Source organism: Coenobita brevimanus, chromosome 23, assembly GCF_032717465.1.
Source record: "Coenobita brevimanus isolate Jiangsu-jjx chromosome 23, ASM3271746v2, whole genome shotgun sequence".
NCBI lineage: Eukaryota > Metazoa > Arthropoda > Malacostraca > Decapoda > Coenobitidae > Coenobita > Coenobita brevimanus.
The window spans coordinates 48,130,704-48,148,408 of NC_136976.1; the positions used below are offsets into that span (position 1 = coordinate 48,130,704).

At 44.5% G+C, this 17,705-nt stretch overlaps 1 protein-coding gene across 1 annotated transcript in view; it reads right to left on the minus strand.

Annotated features, from left to right (window-relative positions):
- Su(Tpl) (Suppressor of Triplolethal) overlaps window positions 1–17,705 on the minus strand; it is a 326,655-nt gene that overhangs the window by 33,388 nt on the left and 275,562 nt on the right. The window contains exon 5 of the mRNA XM_080267257.1: window positions 92–370. Within this exon, the coding sequence (XP_080123383.1) occupies window positions 92–370 (279 nt within the window). The remainder of the gene's footprint in view (window positions 1–91; window positions 371–17,705) is intronic.

The following is a 17,705-nucleotide window of genomic DNA, read 5'->3' on the forward strand; positions in this document are numbered from 1 at the left end:
AAATCTTTACTATAAAGTACTTGTTGAACACTTTTCTGCTCAGATAATATTTATATATGGTGTTGTAAAAATTTAAACTACACGAACAAACCTGAGTGGACGTCTCATTAGGTCTGGATTGTTGTGACTGCCGTTAACCCGGCTTGGGGGTGGGGGTGGAAGAGGTTTGCCACTGGAGGGAATGTTGCCAGTGCCACCTGACTGCTGAGTTCTGTGTGGGGAGTTAGGGGAGTGTGGACTGAACTTGTTGGAGGGAAGCTCAGCTACAACATCTTTCTTGGGTGGTGGCACAACCAGAGTTGACTTCTTGGCATATGAGGGACGCTGCCGCACGAACGGGTTACCAGAATCCGTTTTCACTTCTTTGACACTGAAAACAAAAAGTCATATTGATTTAATTTTACACAGAATATGTTCAACATGCATGACAATAATAAATATATATTCTTATGAAAAAAAAAGAAAAAAGAAAAAAAAAAAAAAAGAAAAAAAAAAAAAAAAGGCTGCTTCTGGATATAATGATAAATATGTGTATTAAATGCGGCGGTGTTAAAGGTAGACTGCAGTGTAAAAATTTTTAACATATGGAATGTAGGGCCAGTTGGGTTGTTATAGATTGAATGGAAAGTGTTCTTTTGGGTGAAAACTGCTTGCAATGTGCCTTGGAGACATGCTGAGTGATGGAGGTGTACTGGCTAGTTCTACTCCTGGAAGTGAATGGAATAAGTTGAGAGAGTTCTTACCTCTCCAGACTGTGATGGGCCTATCCTTTAGTGCTTAGGGTACTCCCTACAAAAGTGTGGAAAGTGTTATTCTGTATGGCAGCATAACTTCGCCGGTGAGGATAAACAACACAAGCAAATGCTAAGAAATGATAATGGTGAGATGGATGAGTGGAAGACCACTAAGTAACAAAACAAAGAACTGTGTACTGTGAGAGAGATTTGGCATCAGAGATATTAATGAAGTGATGTGAACACGAGTCATGTCTTGGTGTGCCATGGCAATACATCATGTGAAATCCTACTGCATAGTAATTTTATTATAAACTGATATCAACTGGCGGTAGGTGGCGGCACCCATCATCCACCCACTTAATGTAGCAGTACTGTTTTTAGGATAGCTCTACACTGAGTGGCATGCCAAATGATTTCCTTTAAACCAGGAAATCATTTACAATGCTGGGTGGTAACTCTATAACCAACCAACATGTGCTCCCTATGGGACAACAAGTGGGGTAGCAGAGGGTTAGTGCCCCTCCACGGAAAACAACTAACTAAAAATACGAACAAGAAGCCTCTCACCAGGACTGACCAATAGGTCACGACTAATGACCAAACAAAAAACATGGTACGGATTGCGACATGGAATGTAAGGGGTGCAAATGATGAGGTGAAAGAGAGAGAGATTGTCCATGTGCTTGAGGATGCAAAAGTGGATGTATGTGGATTAACTGAAACTAAATGGCGAGGTGAGAGTGTGAGAGAATGGGAGTATGGATGGGGTATATGCATGCGGGGGAGTGGGTGAGAATGAGAGGGCAAAAGAAGGAGCATGTATTGTTGTGTGCTAGATATGGAAGGAGAATATAAGAGAATATGGATCAGTTGGCTCAAGGATTGCGTGGGCAAGATTGAAAGTTGGACTACATATGTGGGCAATTGTGTGTGTCTATGCACCAATGCAAGATACTGCAGGTAGAGTGAAAGAAGAGTTCTGGACAAATGTGGAAGCATGCATGGAAAAATTTGAAAGGAATGAGAGTGTTTTTGATTAGAGATATGAATGGAAAAGTAAGGAATGTGAAGGTGGATGGAGCAGTTGGTGAGTGGGGTGTGCCTGCATAGGTGGATGAGAATTGCAGTGTTCTAGTGGACATCTGTGCCAGGTGGGGGTTGGTGATAGCCAATACCCTCTTAAGGCACAAAATGACCCACAGGTATACGTGGCGTGTGATGAGAAAGGCGGGTGGTGAACTGAATGAACGGAAGGCAATGACTGATTACATGTGTGTGGATGATAGGATGAGAAGGTGTGTAATGGATGCAAGAGCATATAGAGGTTGGGGGAGTGAGCTTTCTGACCACCACTTGGTGGTGGTGACAATCAAGGTTCAAATGAAGTGGACGAATACAAGAAGGGAAGGACAGGAGGAAGTAACTCATACAAGGAGGGTGGAAAGGCTACAAGAGGATGGAAAAAAGGCAGAATACAAGAGAGAAGTGGAGGAGGGATTGGGTAAATATGCATTGGAGCAGATGGGGGACATGGAAGGGGTGTGCAAGACATTCACAGTAGAATTCTGTGCAGCATGTGAGGTGGTGGTGGAATGAGGAGAAGACAAAAAGTGGTGCAAAGAACAGCATGGTGGAATGAAGAGGTATGTTGTGGCAATAAAGAAGAAAGCATGTAGTGAGTGGATGACAAACAAGGGTGTGGAGGAAGTTTAGAGACAGAAGAGAAAGTTATATGTAGCGAGGAAGAGAAAGGTGAGAAGATTAGTAAGAGAGAGTAAGAAGAGAGTTTATGAGGCATTTGGAAGGAATTTTAGTGAAAAGTGGAGGAAATGTAAGAAAATTTTCTGGAAAGAGGTAAAGGGAGTTAGACAGGGTGTCAAAGAAGTTAGTTGGGGAGTGAAAGATAAAAATGGTATACTCCGTCTAAAGTATAGAGTCACTTTAGGTGTGGCAGGCAGGCTTAGCGGATATGCCACATCATCACCGCCACCCTCTCTCTCTCTCATACTGTTAACTATTAACTACTTCTAAATGAGTTTAAATACTCCGTGTACATTGATAAGACCACATAATTCTACAAACGATTCATTTTCTGAGGACAAAACAATGAGTTTGTATACATCCCTGTAAGTTGTGGCAGCGTTGCTTGTGTGACGTTGTCAAGTAGGGTGAAAAGGTCATCACGCCTTGCCCTACCACCTGACCCAGTGGCCGGGAGCAGTCATTAATTTATTTGGGGTCATTTGTCCATCATGGAAGCTTCCCCTACAACTCACTCACTTGTTTTCCACAGCTAAGCCAAGGAAATTAATTACAACATAAATAAATATTTCTTAGAAGAGAAGGCAAAGGAAGGACCTTTAACAGCACCCTCTAAAGCAGTTGCATGTATGGCTAAAGTCACAAACGTGTGGGAAAGAACAGAGTAGGCGGTGGGGGTAAAGTAGCAACACAGATAGCAGTCATATGCCTCAGGCAGCCACACCTAATGTGACCATATTTTAGATGAAGTATAGAATACTGGTGGAGAAGGGAGATAAAGTGAGCAGATGAAGAGAACACTTTAAGGAATTGCTGAACATAAGAGAATGAAAGTAATGCAAGTATAAGTTGCTAGGGAATGGCTGGGAGACAGAGGGATGAGAGAAGAGAGGAAGAAATCAGTAAGATGAAGCTGCGGAAGCAATGAAGAAAGTCAAAATGGGGAAAGCCCCAGGAACTGATGGAGTGTGTGGTGATATGCTGAAGCATAGGGGACAGATAGTAGTAGAATGGATGTGGAGAATGTGCAGATTGGCCTGGGAGGAAGGCAGAGTCCTGGATGATTGGAAATCAGGTATAATCATTCCCCTGTACAAAGGAAAGGGGGAAAAAGAAATGTGTGGTAATCACAGAGGCATTTGTCTTCTTAGTGTAATAGGAAAAGTATATGGTAGGACACTTATTGACAGAGTTCGGGAAATAACAGAGGAATTAGTTGGTGAAAAACAGGGAGGTTTTAGGAAGGGAAAAGGTTGTGTAGATCAGATATTCATTCTCAGGTCTTTAGTGGAAAAGTTCCTAGAGAAAGGAAAGAAGCTGTATGTGGCCTTCACAGATTTGGAAAGCATATGACAAGAAGGATAGACAAGGATTGTGGAAATATTAAGAATATATAAAGTAAAAGGGAAGTTGTTGAATGCCCTGAAGTGTATGTATGAGGGTGCTAAGGCTGCAGTGTGTGTGAATGGTGAATTGAGTGAGTTTTTCTACCTGAAGGTTGGACTGAAACAGGATTGTGTCATGTCCCCCTAGTTGTTCAATCTGTATATGGATGAGGTTATAAAAGAGATATAAGGGAGGGCAGTGGATCCTGGAAAGGCCCTAATGAGAGAGGGCAGTGTTTGGAAACTCCCTGTACTGTTGTTAAGTGAGGACAAAGGGGTGCTCCAAGGCTTGGTGGGTGAGTTTGGGAGAGTGTGTAAGAAACAGAATCTAAAGGTGAACGTAGGGAAAATAAAGTTATGGTCTTTGAGAGAAATGAAGTTAGTGAATGTACAGTGAGGCTAGATAAGGAGGAAATGGAAAATGTGAATGCATTAAGTATTTGGGTAGTGTGATGAGTAAGGATGGAAGTTTAGACGGTGAAGTGCTTGAAAGGATACAACAAGGAAGAAAGACTGCTGGTTCCTTGAAAGCAGTGATAACAAGCAGGGAAGTGAGCATGGATGTGAAAAAGTTACTGCATGACAGTATTGTAATACCAACTCTAAGCTATGGATGTGAAGGTTGGACCTTGTTCGAGGGACACAAGTCAAGAGTGAAAGCAGTGGAAATAAGTTATTTGAAAGGAGCACGTGGAGTCACATGGAGAGGCAGGCTGACAAATCAGGAAGTGAAGGAGGATTGTGGTGTGGATGTGGATGTGATAGGAAGCATTAGGAGAAAGACGCTGAGGTGGTTTGGCCATGTAGAGAGGATGGAGAATGAGAGACTGACGAGGAGAGTGTATGTGAGTGAGGTGGAGGGGGGGTGGAGAGGGAGGGGGAGGCCATGGATGAGATAGAGGGATGGAGTGGAGAGCTACATGAGAGAAGGGTGTGAGCTGGGAGCAGGGCAGTGAAATGGCAGGGGACAGGGTGACATGGGGGCAATTTGTTTGTGGCCACCCCTTACAGGATTATGGCATCTGGCAATACAGTATATCTATCTATCTATATATATACACTCACTCCTCGTAAATCGCATGTTCATAAATCACGGATTCGTAAATCACGGCTAGGTGGCCGTCAGACTGCCAGCAACCTTAAATCACTGTTAAGTCACGAAAATCATGGATCTAGGCACCCAAGTGGGACTTCTCCGAGGAGAATCGTAAACCACGGCATTCAAACTGAAAATTGCGACCCAACAACCAATCACCGCGTGTCCCTGGTGGCATATGTGCAAACTAATGCTGCCATGTTGTTGTTGTTCTTGTCCCGCCAGTCCGCACACTACAGACCATTGCCGTGGAGTACGAGAGTTACCTGCCTTTTTTGTGCAACTTCCTCCCGCCTCCTACCTGTCATGGCCCCTCCCGACCCCCCAGTGAAGCACTCTAAGCAGTATGGCGTCAAGAAGCTGCCGCAGTTGTCGTACGGTCAACATTTGGAGCTTATTTGTCGTGTTCAGAGGGGAGAGAAGTTTTCAAACCTGGTGAAAGAGTTTGGGAAGAACAAGTGCTGAGAGTTTCTAAGTTCTTCCCAACACCACCCCAATCCATTCACTTAAGCAATTTCGTCATAGGATTAAGGTGAGATCCCTTAATACATGCACTGAATATTCCTAAATTTGTATGATTGTGTTTGATGGTGCCTAGATAGGTGTAGGTAGGGTGCTGTGGGGATGAGTTGGCAAAAGTCCAGACCCAAATTAATTTTTCACATAAGTTATTATTCATAAATCACGGCAGTGGTCCAGACCCAAATTGCCGCGATTTACGAGGACTGACTGTATATATATATATATATATACCCCCCTGGGGGTAGGGGGGTTTCAAGAATACTCCCCCAGTATCCCTGCTTGTCGTAAAAGGCGACTAAAAGGGTTGGCGGAGGGTTAGTGCCCCTCCCCGGAAAACAACTAACTAAAAAAAACAAACAAGAAGCCTCGGACAAGGACTGACCAAACGTTGACGACCCAGGACCGGACAAAGGACTTGGTAATGTGTACATGGAATGTAAGAGGAGCGAATGATGAGGTGAAAGAGAGAGAGATTGTCCAGGAGCTTGAGGATGCGAAAGTGGATGTATGTGGAATAACTGAAACAAAATGGAGAGGAGAAAGTGTGAGAGAATGGGAGTATGGATGGGGTATATGTGCAGGAGTAGATGAGAATGAGAGGGCAAAGGAAGGAGTGTGTATAGTTGTGAGTAAAAGATGGAAGAAGAGCATAAGACAGTATGGATCAGTTGGGACAAGGATTGTGTGGGTAAAGTTGAAAGTTGGAATACAAATGTGGGGGATTGTGTGTGTGTATGCGCCAACGCAAGATCGTGCTAGAAGAGTGAGAGAAGAGTTCTGGACAAATGTGGAAGTGTGCATGGAAAAGTTTGGAAGGAATGAGAGAGTGTTTTTGATTGGTGATATGAATGGTAAAGTTGGTAATGTGAAGGTGGATGGAATAGTTGGTGAGTGGGGTGTGCCTGCTGAGATAGATGAGAATGGGAGTGCGTTAGTGGACATTTGTGCTGGGAGGGGGTTGGTGATAGCCAATACCCTCTTCAGGCATAAAATGATCCACAGGTATACATGGCGAGTGATGAGAAGGGTGGGTGGTGAACTGAATGAAAGGAAGGCAATGATTGATTATGTGTGTGTGGATGAAAGGATGCGAAGATGTGTAAAGGATGCGAGAGTGTATAGAGGTTGGGGGAGTGGACTTTCTGACCACTACTTGGTGGTGGCCAGAATTAGGATGCAAGTAAGGTGGAGGAATAGAAGAAGGGAAAGACGAGAAGAAGGAGTAGTTGCAAGGAGAGTGGAAAGGTTACAAGAGGATGAGAAAAAGGCAGAGTATAAGAGAGAAGTGGAGGAACGATTGGGCAAATATGAACTGGAGCAGATGGGAGACGTGGAAGGTGTGTGTAAGATATTTACAGAAGAAATATGTGCAGCATGTGATGTGGTGTGTGGAAGGAAGAGAAGACGGAGGGGGGTGCAAGGAACAGCGTGGTGGACAGAAGAGGTGAAACAGGCTGTGGCACAAAAGAAGAAAGCATACAATGAATGGATGAGAAATAGGGGCGTGGAAGAAGTTGAGAGGCGGAAGAGAGAGTTATATGTGGAAAGGAAGAGAGAGGTGAAGATATTAGTAAGAGAGAGTAAGAAGAGAGTGGATGAGGAATTTGGAAGGAATTTGAGTGTAAAGTGGAAGGACTGTAAGAAAATGTTCTGGAGAGAAGTGAAAAGAGTAAGACAGGGTGGAAATGAAGTTAGCAGGGGAGTGAAAGATAAAAATGGTAGATTACTAGTGGAGAAGGGAGAAAAAGTGAGCAGATGGAGAGAACACTTTAAGGAATTGTTGAACGTAGAGGATGGAAGTAATGCGAGTATAAGTGGCTGGGGAATGGCTGGGAGAAGGAGGGAGGTGAGAAGACAGGAAGAAATTAGTAGGATAGAAGTTGTGGAAGCAATGAAGAAAGTTAAATCGGGGAAAGCCCCAGGAATTGATGGAGTGTGTGGTGAAATGCTGAAGCATGGGGGAGAGATAGTAGTAGAATGGATGTGGAAGATGTGCAGATTGGCCTGGGAGGAAGGTAGAGTCCCGGAGGATTGGAAGTCAGGTATAATTATTCCCTTGTACAAAGGAAAAGGGGAAAAAGAAGTGTGTGGTAATCATAGGGGCATTTGTCTTCTTAGTATAATAGGAAAAGTGTATGGTAGGATACTTATAGACAGAGTAAGAGAAAGAACAGAGAAATTAGTTGGAGAAGAACAGGAGGCTTTAGGAAGGGAAGAGGTTGTGTAGATCAGATATTCATTCTTAGATCTTTAGTGGAAAAGTTTCTAGAGAAGGGAAAGAAGTTGAATGCGGCTTTCATGGATTTGGAGAAAGCATATGACAGGGTGGATAGACAAGGATTGTGGAAAGTGTTAAGAATATATGGAGTAGATGGGAAGTTGTTGAATGCTGTGAAGAGTATGTACGATGGTGCGAAGGCTGCAGTGCGTGTGGATGGTGAACTAAGTGAATTTTTCTCTTTGAAAGTTGGTTTGAAACAGGGATGTGTCATGTCTCCATGGTTGTTCAATCTGTACATGGATGGGGTAATAAAAGAGGTACAAGGTAGGGTAGTGGATGTTGGAGTGGCCCTGGTGAGAGAGGATAGTGTTTGGAAACTCCCTGTACTGTTGTTTGCAGATGATACTGTGTTGTTGAGTGAAGACGAAGGGGAGCTGCAAGGCTTGGTGGATGAGTTTGAGAGAGTGTGTAAGAAACGGAACCTAAAGGTGAATGTAGGGAAGAGTAAAGTGATGGTCTTTGAGAGAGGTGAAGTCAGTGAATGTAGAGCGAGGTTGGATGGTGAGGAATTGGAAAATGTGAGTACGTTTAAGTACTTGGGTAGTGTGATGAGTAAGGATGGAGGTTTGGAGGGTGAAGTGCTTGAAAGGGTACAGCAGGGAAGAAAGGTTGCTGGTTCCTTGAAAGCAGTGATAGGAAACAGGGAAGAGCATGGAAGTAAAAAAGTTACTACATGACAGTATTGTGATACCAACTCTAACGTACGGAAGTGAAGCTTGGACATTGTTGGAAGGACACAAGTCAAGAGTGAGAGCAGTGGAAATGAGTTATTTAAGAGGAGCCTGTGGAGTCACGTGGAGAGACAGGCTGACGAATGAGGATATAAAGGAACGTTGTGGTGTGGATGTGGATGTGATAGGAAGCGTTGTGAGGAACACACTGAGGTGGTTTGGCCATGTGGAGAGGATGGAGGGTGAAAGACTGACAAAGACAGTGTATGTGAGTGAGGTGGAGGGTGGAAGAGGGAGGGGGAGACCGAGGATGAGATGGAGGGATGGGGTGGAGAGGTATATGAGAGAGGGGGGTGTGAGTTGGGAGCAGGGCAGTGAAATGGCGGGGGACAGGGCGACTTGGAGGCGATTTGTTTGTGGCCACCCCAAACGGGATTGAGGCGTCTGGCAATAGATAGATAGATAGATAGATATATATATATATATATATATATATATATATATATATATCTGTGGTAGGTGGGGGCGCTCACCATCCACTCACTCGATGTAATGCTGCTCTCGGATATCTGCCCTTTCCTTTTCTCCATCCTTCTTTCCTTCCATCCTCTTCTGTCTTTCTTTCCATCATTCTTTCCTTGTCCTTCTACTTATGAGTGACTGTACACTCCCTCTTCTGTCTTTCTTTCCTTCATTCTTTCCTCTTCCTTCTGCCTGTGGGTGACTCTACACTACAGTAAGTGGCAGGCCAAGTGGTTTCCTGTACACCAGGAAACCATTTACTAGGCTTGGTGGTAACCATACAACCAAATTTTGGTACCTGGTGGTTTAATGAGTAATTACGGCACTCCAATCGGATTGAGCCAGTGAAGGTTTATATCCGAGGGGTGGTTGGGGTTTATTGTTCACGTAATACCACTCAGAGATGAGTGAGGCTGGTCACTCTCATCTTAAATGTCAGGACCAACTTGTCTAGCCCCGGGCTCCTACAGTTCTCATAGGGCAATGTAGGACTGGATATATATATATACAGTATATATATATATATCTCAAATTTCCATTGGCATATGTACGCAAAACTCAAATCATCGAAATTTAAACTGAACTTCTTATGGGAAAAATTAGTTTGGGTCTGAGGCCTCCAAACCAAACTACCTAAAATCATGATTTTTTTGCCCACACCCCCTGTAAACTTTATGAACTATAATTGTGGTTAAGTAACTGTAGTTCTGCATTGTATTGCCATACTGTCAGCAAGTGTATACTTGGTGTATTTCTGCCCTTTCCTGTATTGCCATTTCTCCTTTGGCTGCGAAGATTTAGAGGAGCCAGGCTGCTCTCATCCATTACCACTGCTACCCGAAGAACCACTCTTGCTTGCCATCTTGAAATGGGTAAGTTGCAATGAAAATATAAAGAAAATACATACAACTGAATTGCAGTGAAATGCATGTCCACATGTGGAAGGTACAGACAGAAAGTGAGGCACTTGGCTGTAGAGGGCTGGCTGCTGGCAGGACAGTCGCAAGATGGCCGCCAACAGCAGAGCATTGCCTTGCACATGGCTTGTTGTTGTTGGTGCCTACTCTCATCTGGGAGCTCTTGTCCTTAAACAAATGACAATTCTTTTTCTGTCTCTGTTGTTCATTTCTATGTTGCTCCTGATATTCATAATTACCGTACTTCTCTTCACTTCAGTATTCTGCCTACTGTATTTGCTACCACCCGTAATTCATTTTGTTTTAGTATTTCTACTATTCTCTTCCCCTAATTTCTCTTGTTATATCTTCGAGTTATTAAAGTACTGATTAGTTAATAATAAGTATATTTATAGAATGACAGGGAATCGTCCAAGGTGCGAATTGTCCAGACAGGAAATCGTTCCTGTTTTGATGGGGAATTATCTGACGGGCGAATTGACTTGACGGTGAATTGTCTCGGAACCATATCATCGTATGCTTCATTTTCATTTACGGTATGAATAAATGATGTTGATTTTCATTGTCTTCTTGACACGTCACATACGATATTAGGTTAGGGTCATACTTTTTCTTATAATTTTCCTTCGCTTCTAGCATTTTGGTTCACATCAAAAATATTATCTTTGCTTGTTTTGGTTGGAGTCTGGCCTTGAGAGCACATGTCACATATGATGTTAGGTTAGGTTCATACTTTTTCTTATAATTTTCCTTCACCACTAACATTTTAGTTCGCATCAAAAATATTATCTTTGCTTGTTTTGGTTGGAGTCTGGCCCTGAGAGCATCGAAATACGCAACTTTGCGTTGAAACGAAAGGTAGGCAGACCACTCCAAAATGCATAGAAATTTGATTCATCAAATTATAAACTGTCAAAATTTAAGATTCCATTGTATATATATATATATATATATATATATATATATATATATATACAGTAATCCCTCCAATATCCGACGTAATAGAGCCATTGGCAGGTCCGGATAGTGGTCCTGTCCGGATATTGGGCTCCAGCTTATGGACTTGTACTTATGGACCCTAACTCAGAGAAACACCTATACAACTCCCTCTGGACATGCATAGCACCTATTTAAGACCCAAACCATACCAATAAGGCACATAAAAGACTGAAATAAATGCAAAAGAAGCATAAAATGAGGTTTTTGAGGTAAGTTCATACAATATTCAACATTCTGGGTACTTACAAGTCCCTGGCTCCTGGACTGGTACTTATGGACCCTAACCTAGCCTAACTCAGAAAAACACCTTCCTACTGCACATGCATAGCTCCTAACACCCTATTCACACCAATAAAGGACATTAAAGAGTGAAATGAGGTGTTTGAGGTACGTATAGTATGGAAAAAAGTACAGTATGAAACATTCTGCCTACTTACAGCAAGTCCATGGCCATCTCGATGAATAACCGCCTCCTCTCGGACTCTGACAGTAAGAAGGATTTCCTGAAGCACTTTCAGTACACTGTTCATGAAGTCTTGCACTGAACTTAGTCAATCACACTCAGAAGTCCGTTCTCTTCACAGTGCACACTCTTGTATAACTTATGCTCCATTGTAACTTACTAAGTGTTGCACTCTGCTCTTTAACTTTTCCCACTCTTCTAACCATTTTCTAAAGCAAACACAAACAAGTCTATTTACGTTAAATTTTGTTCCAAATTTGTCTTTTCACTCACAACTGTAAATCCTTAACACAACACACTGTTTTTTTCACTGCACAACACTGTAAATTCCCATGTGGTCTTGTGGAGAAGTTCTTGCTGTTTAATCACTGTCAGAGTCCAAGAGTATCACTGGCAGGTGACCTGGGGGTGCGTCGCTGGGTCGTGGTGATGGCATACCCACTGCAGACAACTCTGAAGATAGACGCAAACTCACGTCGAGCGGTGACTCCACCGTGGCTGATGTGCTGGGCTGTGGCTCGAAGCATGAGGGCCTGTCTTGGGGAGGCAACGGAGTGGAGCCAGGGCTGGGCACAGCGGGGGTCATGGGCCTGAAAAAACTGTCAATCGTTGATTGACGCAAGGACCGACGATTCTGACGATTGATGATGCGCTGCCTGAAAGCACGCACTTCCTCCACAAGTCCCAAGGGCCCCATCTCCCTGTCGCAGTCCGGGTGTTCCAGGTAGTCGAGAATGAACTCTAGGTGTTCCCGGAGTGCGCTCAGCTTGGGGATGGCTGGAGTAGTGTCATGCTGAGAGGAGTCCGCATCATCGTTGCCGTACTCGTTGGAATCCTCAAGCTGGGTACTGACACCTGCAACTGAAGTTGCGATCTCGATATCAGACAATATCTGATACCCAGGATCGCCCTCGTCGTCATCCAACCACTCATGCACATCGTACACATCAACATCATCGCCATGCATACGTAGCCGTGCATGGAAGTCATCCACGTCAAACCCTAGAAAATCGTACTCCACATACTTTCCGAGAAGCAGACAAGACCAACCATTTTCTAGAGTCTTGACAGGGACTTCCTTCCATGCACTGGCCCAGTTGTAGATTGTAGACTTGATGCTGTAGCGGCGAAGGTTTTCCAAAGTCCGCTGGCCTCGCGTGTCCCGTCCCTCCCTGCGCTCATCCTCGTCCTCGAGAACAACCATCACCTCGTTCAGGAACTTCCGGCGGTATAGGCTCTTTTTTGCCACGATCACTCCTTGGTCCATTGGTTGGATGAGAGCAGTCGTATTAAATGGAAGAAACATGCACCTAATCCGCCCATTCTCAGCCACCAACTCCTTGTCGCATGGGTGGGCAGGTGCATCGTTGAGAAGGAGGGCCTTTACCTTGTCGCACGGGATTCCCAGTGTCTTAGTCTGGTAATTGATGACCTCCTTGACGAAGTGGAGGTGGAACCAGTCTCTGAAGATCTGGGCTGTAAACCATGCCTTCAAAGAATGGTACCAGACGACAGGAAGGACATCCATCACCCCACGAAGACACCGAGGCTGCTTTGCACAGCCAACAATAACGGGCTTAAGCCGGTGTATGCCATTAGCATTGGCACAACACAAAGCAGATATACGTTCCTTGGAGAGCTTCCGGCCAGGTACACGCTTCTCCGTCTCCTTGGCTAGAGTGTTCGTTGGCAAAGAGCGATAGAATAAACCAGTTTCGTCAGCATTGTAGACTTGACCGAGAGTGAGGCCCTCCTTGTCGATCAAGCCTTGTGCCGAAACTCGTCAACTCCATCCTCGTTAGCGTCCAAAGCTTCGCCATGAGCTTTACGGTTGGTAAGGCCATGCCGTAACTTGAACGCGAAGAGCCAACCCTCGGATGCCTTGAAGTCTAGGGCGTCGTGAAGCCTGGCGAACTTCTCAGCAGCAGCCTTCAGCTCCATACCATGTACCATCACACCAGCAGCACGTTGCTGTCGATACCAAATCAACGTGGAGTGGTTGATTTAAGCAAACTTGGGAGTAAACATCACCTTCCTCTCCACGTTGCGTTTACTTCTCGACAAGAAGTCAGCCGTGTACTGCATGAGTTTGTCTCGGGATCTCTTGATATCGAACAAAGTAGATCGGGCCAGGTTGAACTCGCGGAGGATGCGGGAAGAAGACCACCCCACATCTACTTTCTCCAATATCTTCCGTTTCTTCTCCAGAGTCAACATCACTCTCTTCCTCTTCTCAGGCAGCGGGGCCATCATCACACACTCTAATAAGAGGCCCGAGAGCAGCAGGAGTGCCTGCAGCAGGTAAGGAACCACCACAAAAGCGAGCACGTGGGCAGCCATGACGATGAGCGTGCACTCGCGGCGAGAGACAGGCGGAAAGCGGGGAAGATGCAGGGGCGCTCTAGCGGATGTCGGAGGAATGATGCACCACAACAAAGCTGTCCCGCACCGCGTGCGGCAAGTTCAAATTACGGGCAGGATTCCCCCCCCCCCCGGCCCATTTTAGGAATATTGGATCCCGGGACGATTATGTCCGGTTAGTGGCGATGTTCGGATATTGGGCGTTCGGATATTAGAGGGATTACTTTATATCTGTGAAGCCTCTGTTGTACAGTGGTAGTGTGTGTATCTTGCATGCCGGTGGACGTGGGTTCGCCTCCTGCCAGAGTTGTAAAAACTTTGGAAAATGTCCACCAAGCCACTAACCACTTTGGTGGACATAAAGTGTGCTGTGGTTGACCCAGCGTCACATACTAGTATGCCTGCACCCATTCGGCTTAAGACAGGCTGATTACACTTGGTTCACAAACTACATCCAAAGTCACTACAACACTACAATCACACTCACAAGCACTTCTCACCCTAGACAGAGTCTCTACCAGACAGCCTAATCCACTGGGTATACATTGGCTGTATCGTCCTGGCTTCAGTAGGGACAGACCAGTCCTGCAGTGGCCCTCAACGGCTGATGCAGAAAACCACCAACATAACTCTCTACCGGACATGCATAGCACTATTTAAGACCCTATTCACACAAATAAGGGACAGAAAATATGAAATAAATGAAAAAGAACCAGAGAATGAGGAATCAGAAGTGAGTAGGGAAAATATTTCGCAGTTTACAGGGTACTGGTACTTACAACACGTCTGTGGCCGTTCGTTACGAAGGTCAACCTGCCTCCTCTATGGCTCTGGCAGTCGTGAAAATGCTCTTGAAGCACGTACAGTAATCCAGTGTTGTGCTGCACTTAATCCTTTACACTATGAGTTATGATTGTTTAACACTGCATATTCTGTTCTGGATTGCACCATGCCAGTTTCAACTGCCATTTTTTTTTTTTTTTTTTTTTATGTATCCGACTCTGGGCAAAGGCTTCAAGGCCTATATCTCGGGGGCAGTAGCCTATCCCAAGGTCCAGTAGTCCTCCTACACCTCCACATGTCACCACTTCGGGACTAACACCCACCATCCATATTGAATACATGCTAGGGCTGTCTCATAGAGGAATGGTGTATTGGTATTAGCGGGGGTATTTTTACGACATGTCGGCGGGTCATCTGGTAGATCAGGAAAGTCTGCTTTTTTATGAAATTCAAATCCTTAAACTCTCCCCTGCCCCAGCCGGGATTCGAACCTGGGTCCATCAGGACTGCAAGCCACCTTTCTACCGATTCAGCCACCGCCTCCCCCAGAGTTTACACTCTGTACTTAATCTTTTCACTCTAAATTCTAATTTCAAAACACTGCACAACACTGTAAACTCCCATGTGGTCTGGTGGCGAGGTATTGCAGTTTATTCACTATTTATTCACAAAAACGAGCACGTGCGGCATCCACTCAATGAGCGTCTAGTCAGGATGGTAGTTAGGTGGTAACTGGGAAGTGATGAGGGAGGCAAGCAGCGAGCGTAAACACAGCTGTTTGGTGTTGCACGCCAATTTCAAAATACGGTTGAAAAAGTGTCTTTTTTGTTTTTTTCTTTTTTTTTACGTTTTTTGGCCATTTTGGGGTTCCAAAGGCCCGGGCCCAAAATGTCCGGTAAGCGGGTAGTCTGGTAAGGGGGGAGTCCAGATAGCAGGCGTCTAGATAGTACAGGGATTACTATATTTATATGTGAAGTGATTAATTAACTTTGTTGAATCTGTTTTACTGTTAAGTACCTATCTACCTATCTATCTATAGTCCGACGCCCTAATCCAGCAAAGGGTGACTGCAGACAAAACGCCTCCAAGTCGCTCTGTCACCCACCATTTGACTACCCTCCCCCCAACTAACTCCCCCCTCCCTCATATACCTCTCAACTCCATCCCTCCACCTCATCCTCAGTCTACCCCTCCCTCTCCCTCCCTCCACCTCACCTACATACACCCTCTTAGTTGGTCTTTTATTCTCCATTCTCTCCGCATGTCCAAATCACATCAGTGTATTTCTCTTTACCATCTCAACCACATCCACATCCACCCCACAACGTTCCTTCACTTCTTCATTCATCAACCTGTTCCTCCATGTCACTCCACATGCTCCTCTCAAGTAACTTATTTCCACTGCTCTCACTCTTGACTTGTTCCCCTCTTGCAAGGTCCATGCCTCGCTTCCATAAGTCAGGGTAGGGATCACAATACTATCATGCAGTGACTTCTTAACTTCCATACTCGCCTTTCTATTTCTCACCACTGCTTTCAGTGAACCAACAACCTTCCTTCCCTACTGTACCCTTTCACACACTTCATCCCCCAACGTTCCATCCTTACTCAACACACAACCCAAGTACTTGAATGCACTCACATTCTCCATATCCTCGCCATCCAACCTCACTGTACATTCTGTGACTTCATTCCTCTCAAACACCAAAACTTTACTTTTGTTTCCATTAACTCTCAGATTCCTCTTCCTACACACTGTCCCAAATTCATTCACCAAACCCTGGAACTCTCATTCCTCTTCACTCAACAATACTGTATCATGAGCAAACAGCAACACCGGAAGCTTTCACATCTCACCCTCATTCATTAGAGCCACGCCCACATCCACTGCCCTACCTTGCACCTCCTTTACAACCCCATCCATGTATATATTAAACAGCCATGGAGACATCACACAACCCTGTTTCAGTTCCACACTGAGATCAAAGAACTCACTCAACTCACCATCCACTTGCACCGTAGCCCTAGCTCCTTCGTACATACTCTTCACAGCACTCAACAATTTCCCCTACACTCCATATATTCTTAATACCTTCTACGTACCTTGCCTATCTATTCTATCATAAGCTTTCTCCAAGTCCCTTCTCTAGATACTTCTCCACTAAACTTCTTATAACAAATATCTGATCTACACACCCTTTTCCCTTCCTAAATCCCCCTTGTTCTTCTCCAACTAGCTCCTCTGTCATATGCCTAACCCCATCAATGAGTATTCTACCGTATATTTTTCCAGTCACACTAAGAAGGCAAATACCCCTATGGTTACCACATACTTCTCTCTCCCCTTTTCCTTTGTATAATGGAACAATTATACCTGATTTCCAGTCCTCTGGAACCCTTCCCTCTTCCCAAGCCAATCTACACAACTTCCATATCCACTCCACAACAATTTCACCCCCATACCTCAGCATTTCACCACACACTCCATCGATTCCTGGGGCCTTTCCCATCTTGATCTTCATTGCTTCTGCTACTTCAGCCCTACTGATTTCTTCCACCCTCCACTCATCTCTTCTTCTCCCAGCCTAAGTAATTACCAGATTATAATACTGGTTATCGTAAGAGTTACTAAATCCTACTGTTTTACTACTCTTACAGCAGACTCGTTAATTTTGCAATCCCCTTTTTATTTTTCAGATTATGAAATTACAAAAGTTATCGCATTATCGCATGCATCCTATTGCGTATCGCATTGTGCCAAAATGTCACATATTGTGATAATTATCACATGTCTGGCAACGCTGCAGCTGAGCAGTCCCGCTATTTCTCTCCGAGTTGAAAGATAACGGCAGTGACTGCGTTTGCTGGGATGACTGAATTAGAATCCTCACACCTCGCCCCACACTGAATGACGTATCATTGGATTTTCAAGATTGTATATCGAAAATAGTCCCTAATTTACCCAGGTCGTATCATTGGTTTCTCGTACTTCGAGTGGTCATATAACAGGACCTACCTGTATGTATGTATGTATGTATGTATGAGTGCGCCCCACACTGAATGACGTATCATTGGATTTTCAAGATTGTATATCGAAAATACAGTAGTCCCTAATTTACCCAGGTCGTATCATTGGTTTCTCGTACTTCGAGTGGTCATATAACAGGACCTACCTGTATGTATGTATGTATGTATGTATGTGTGTGT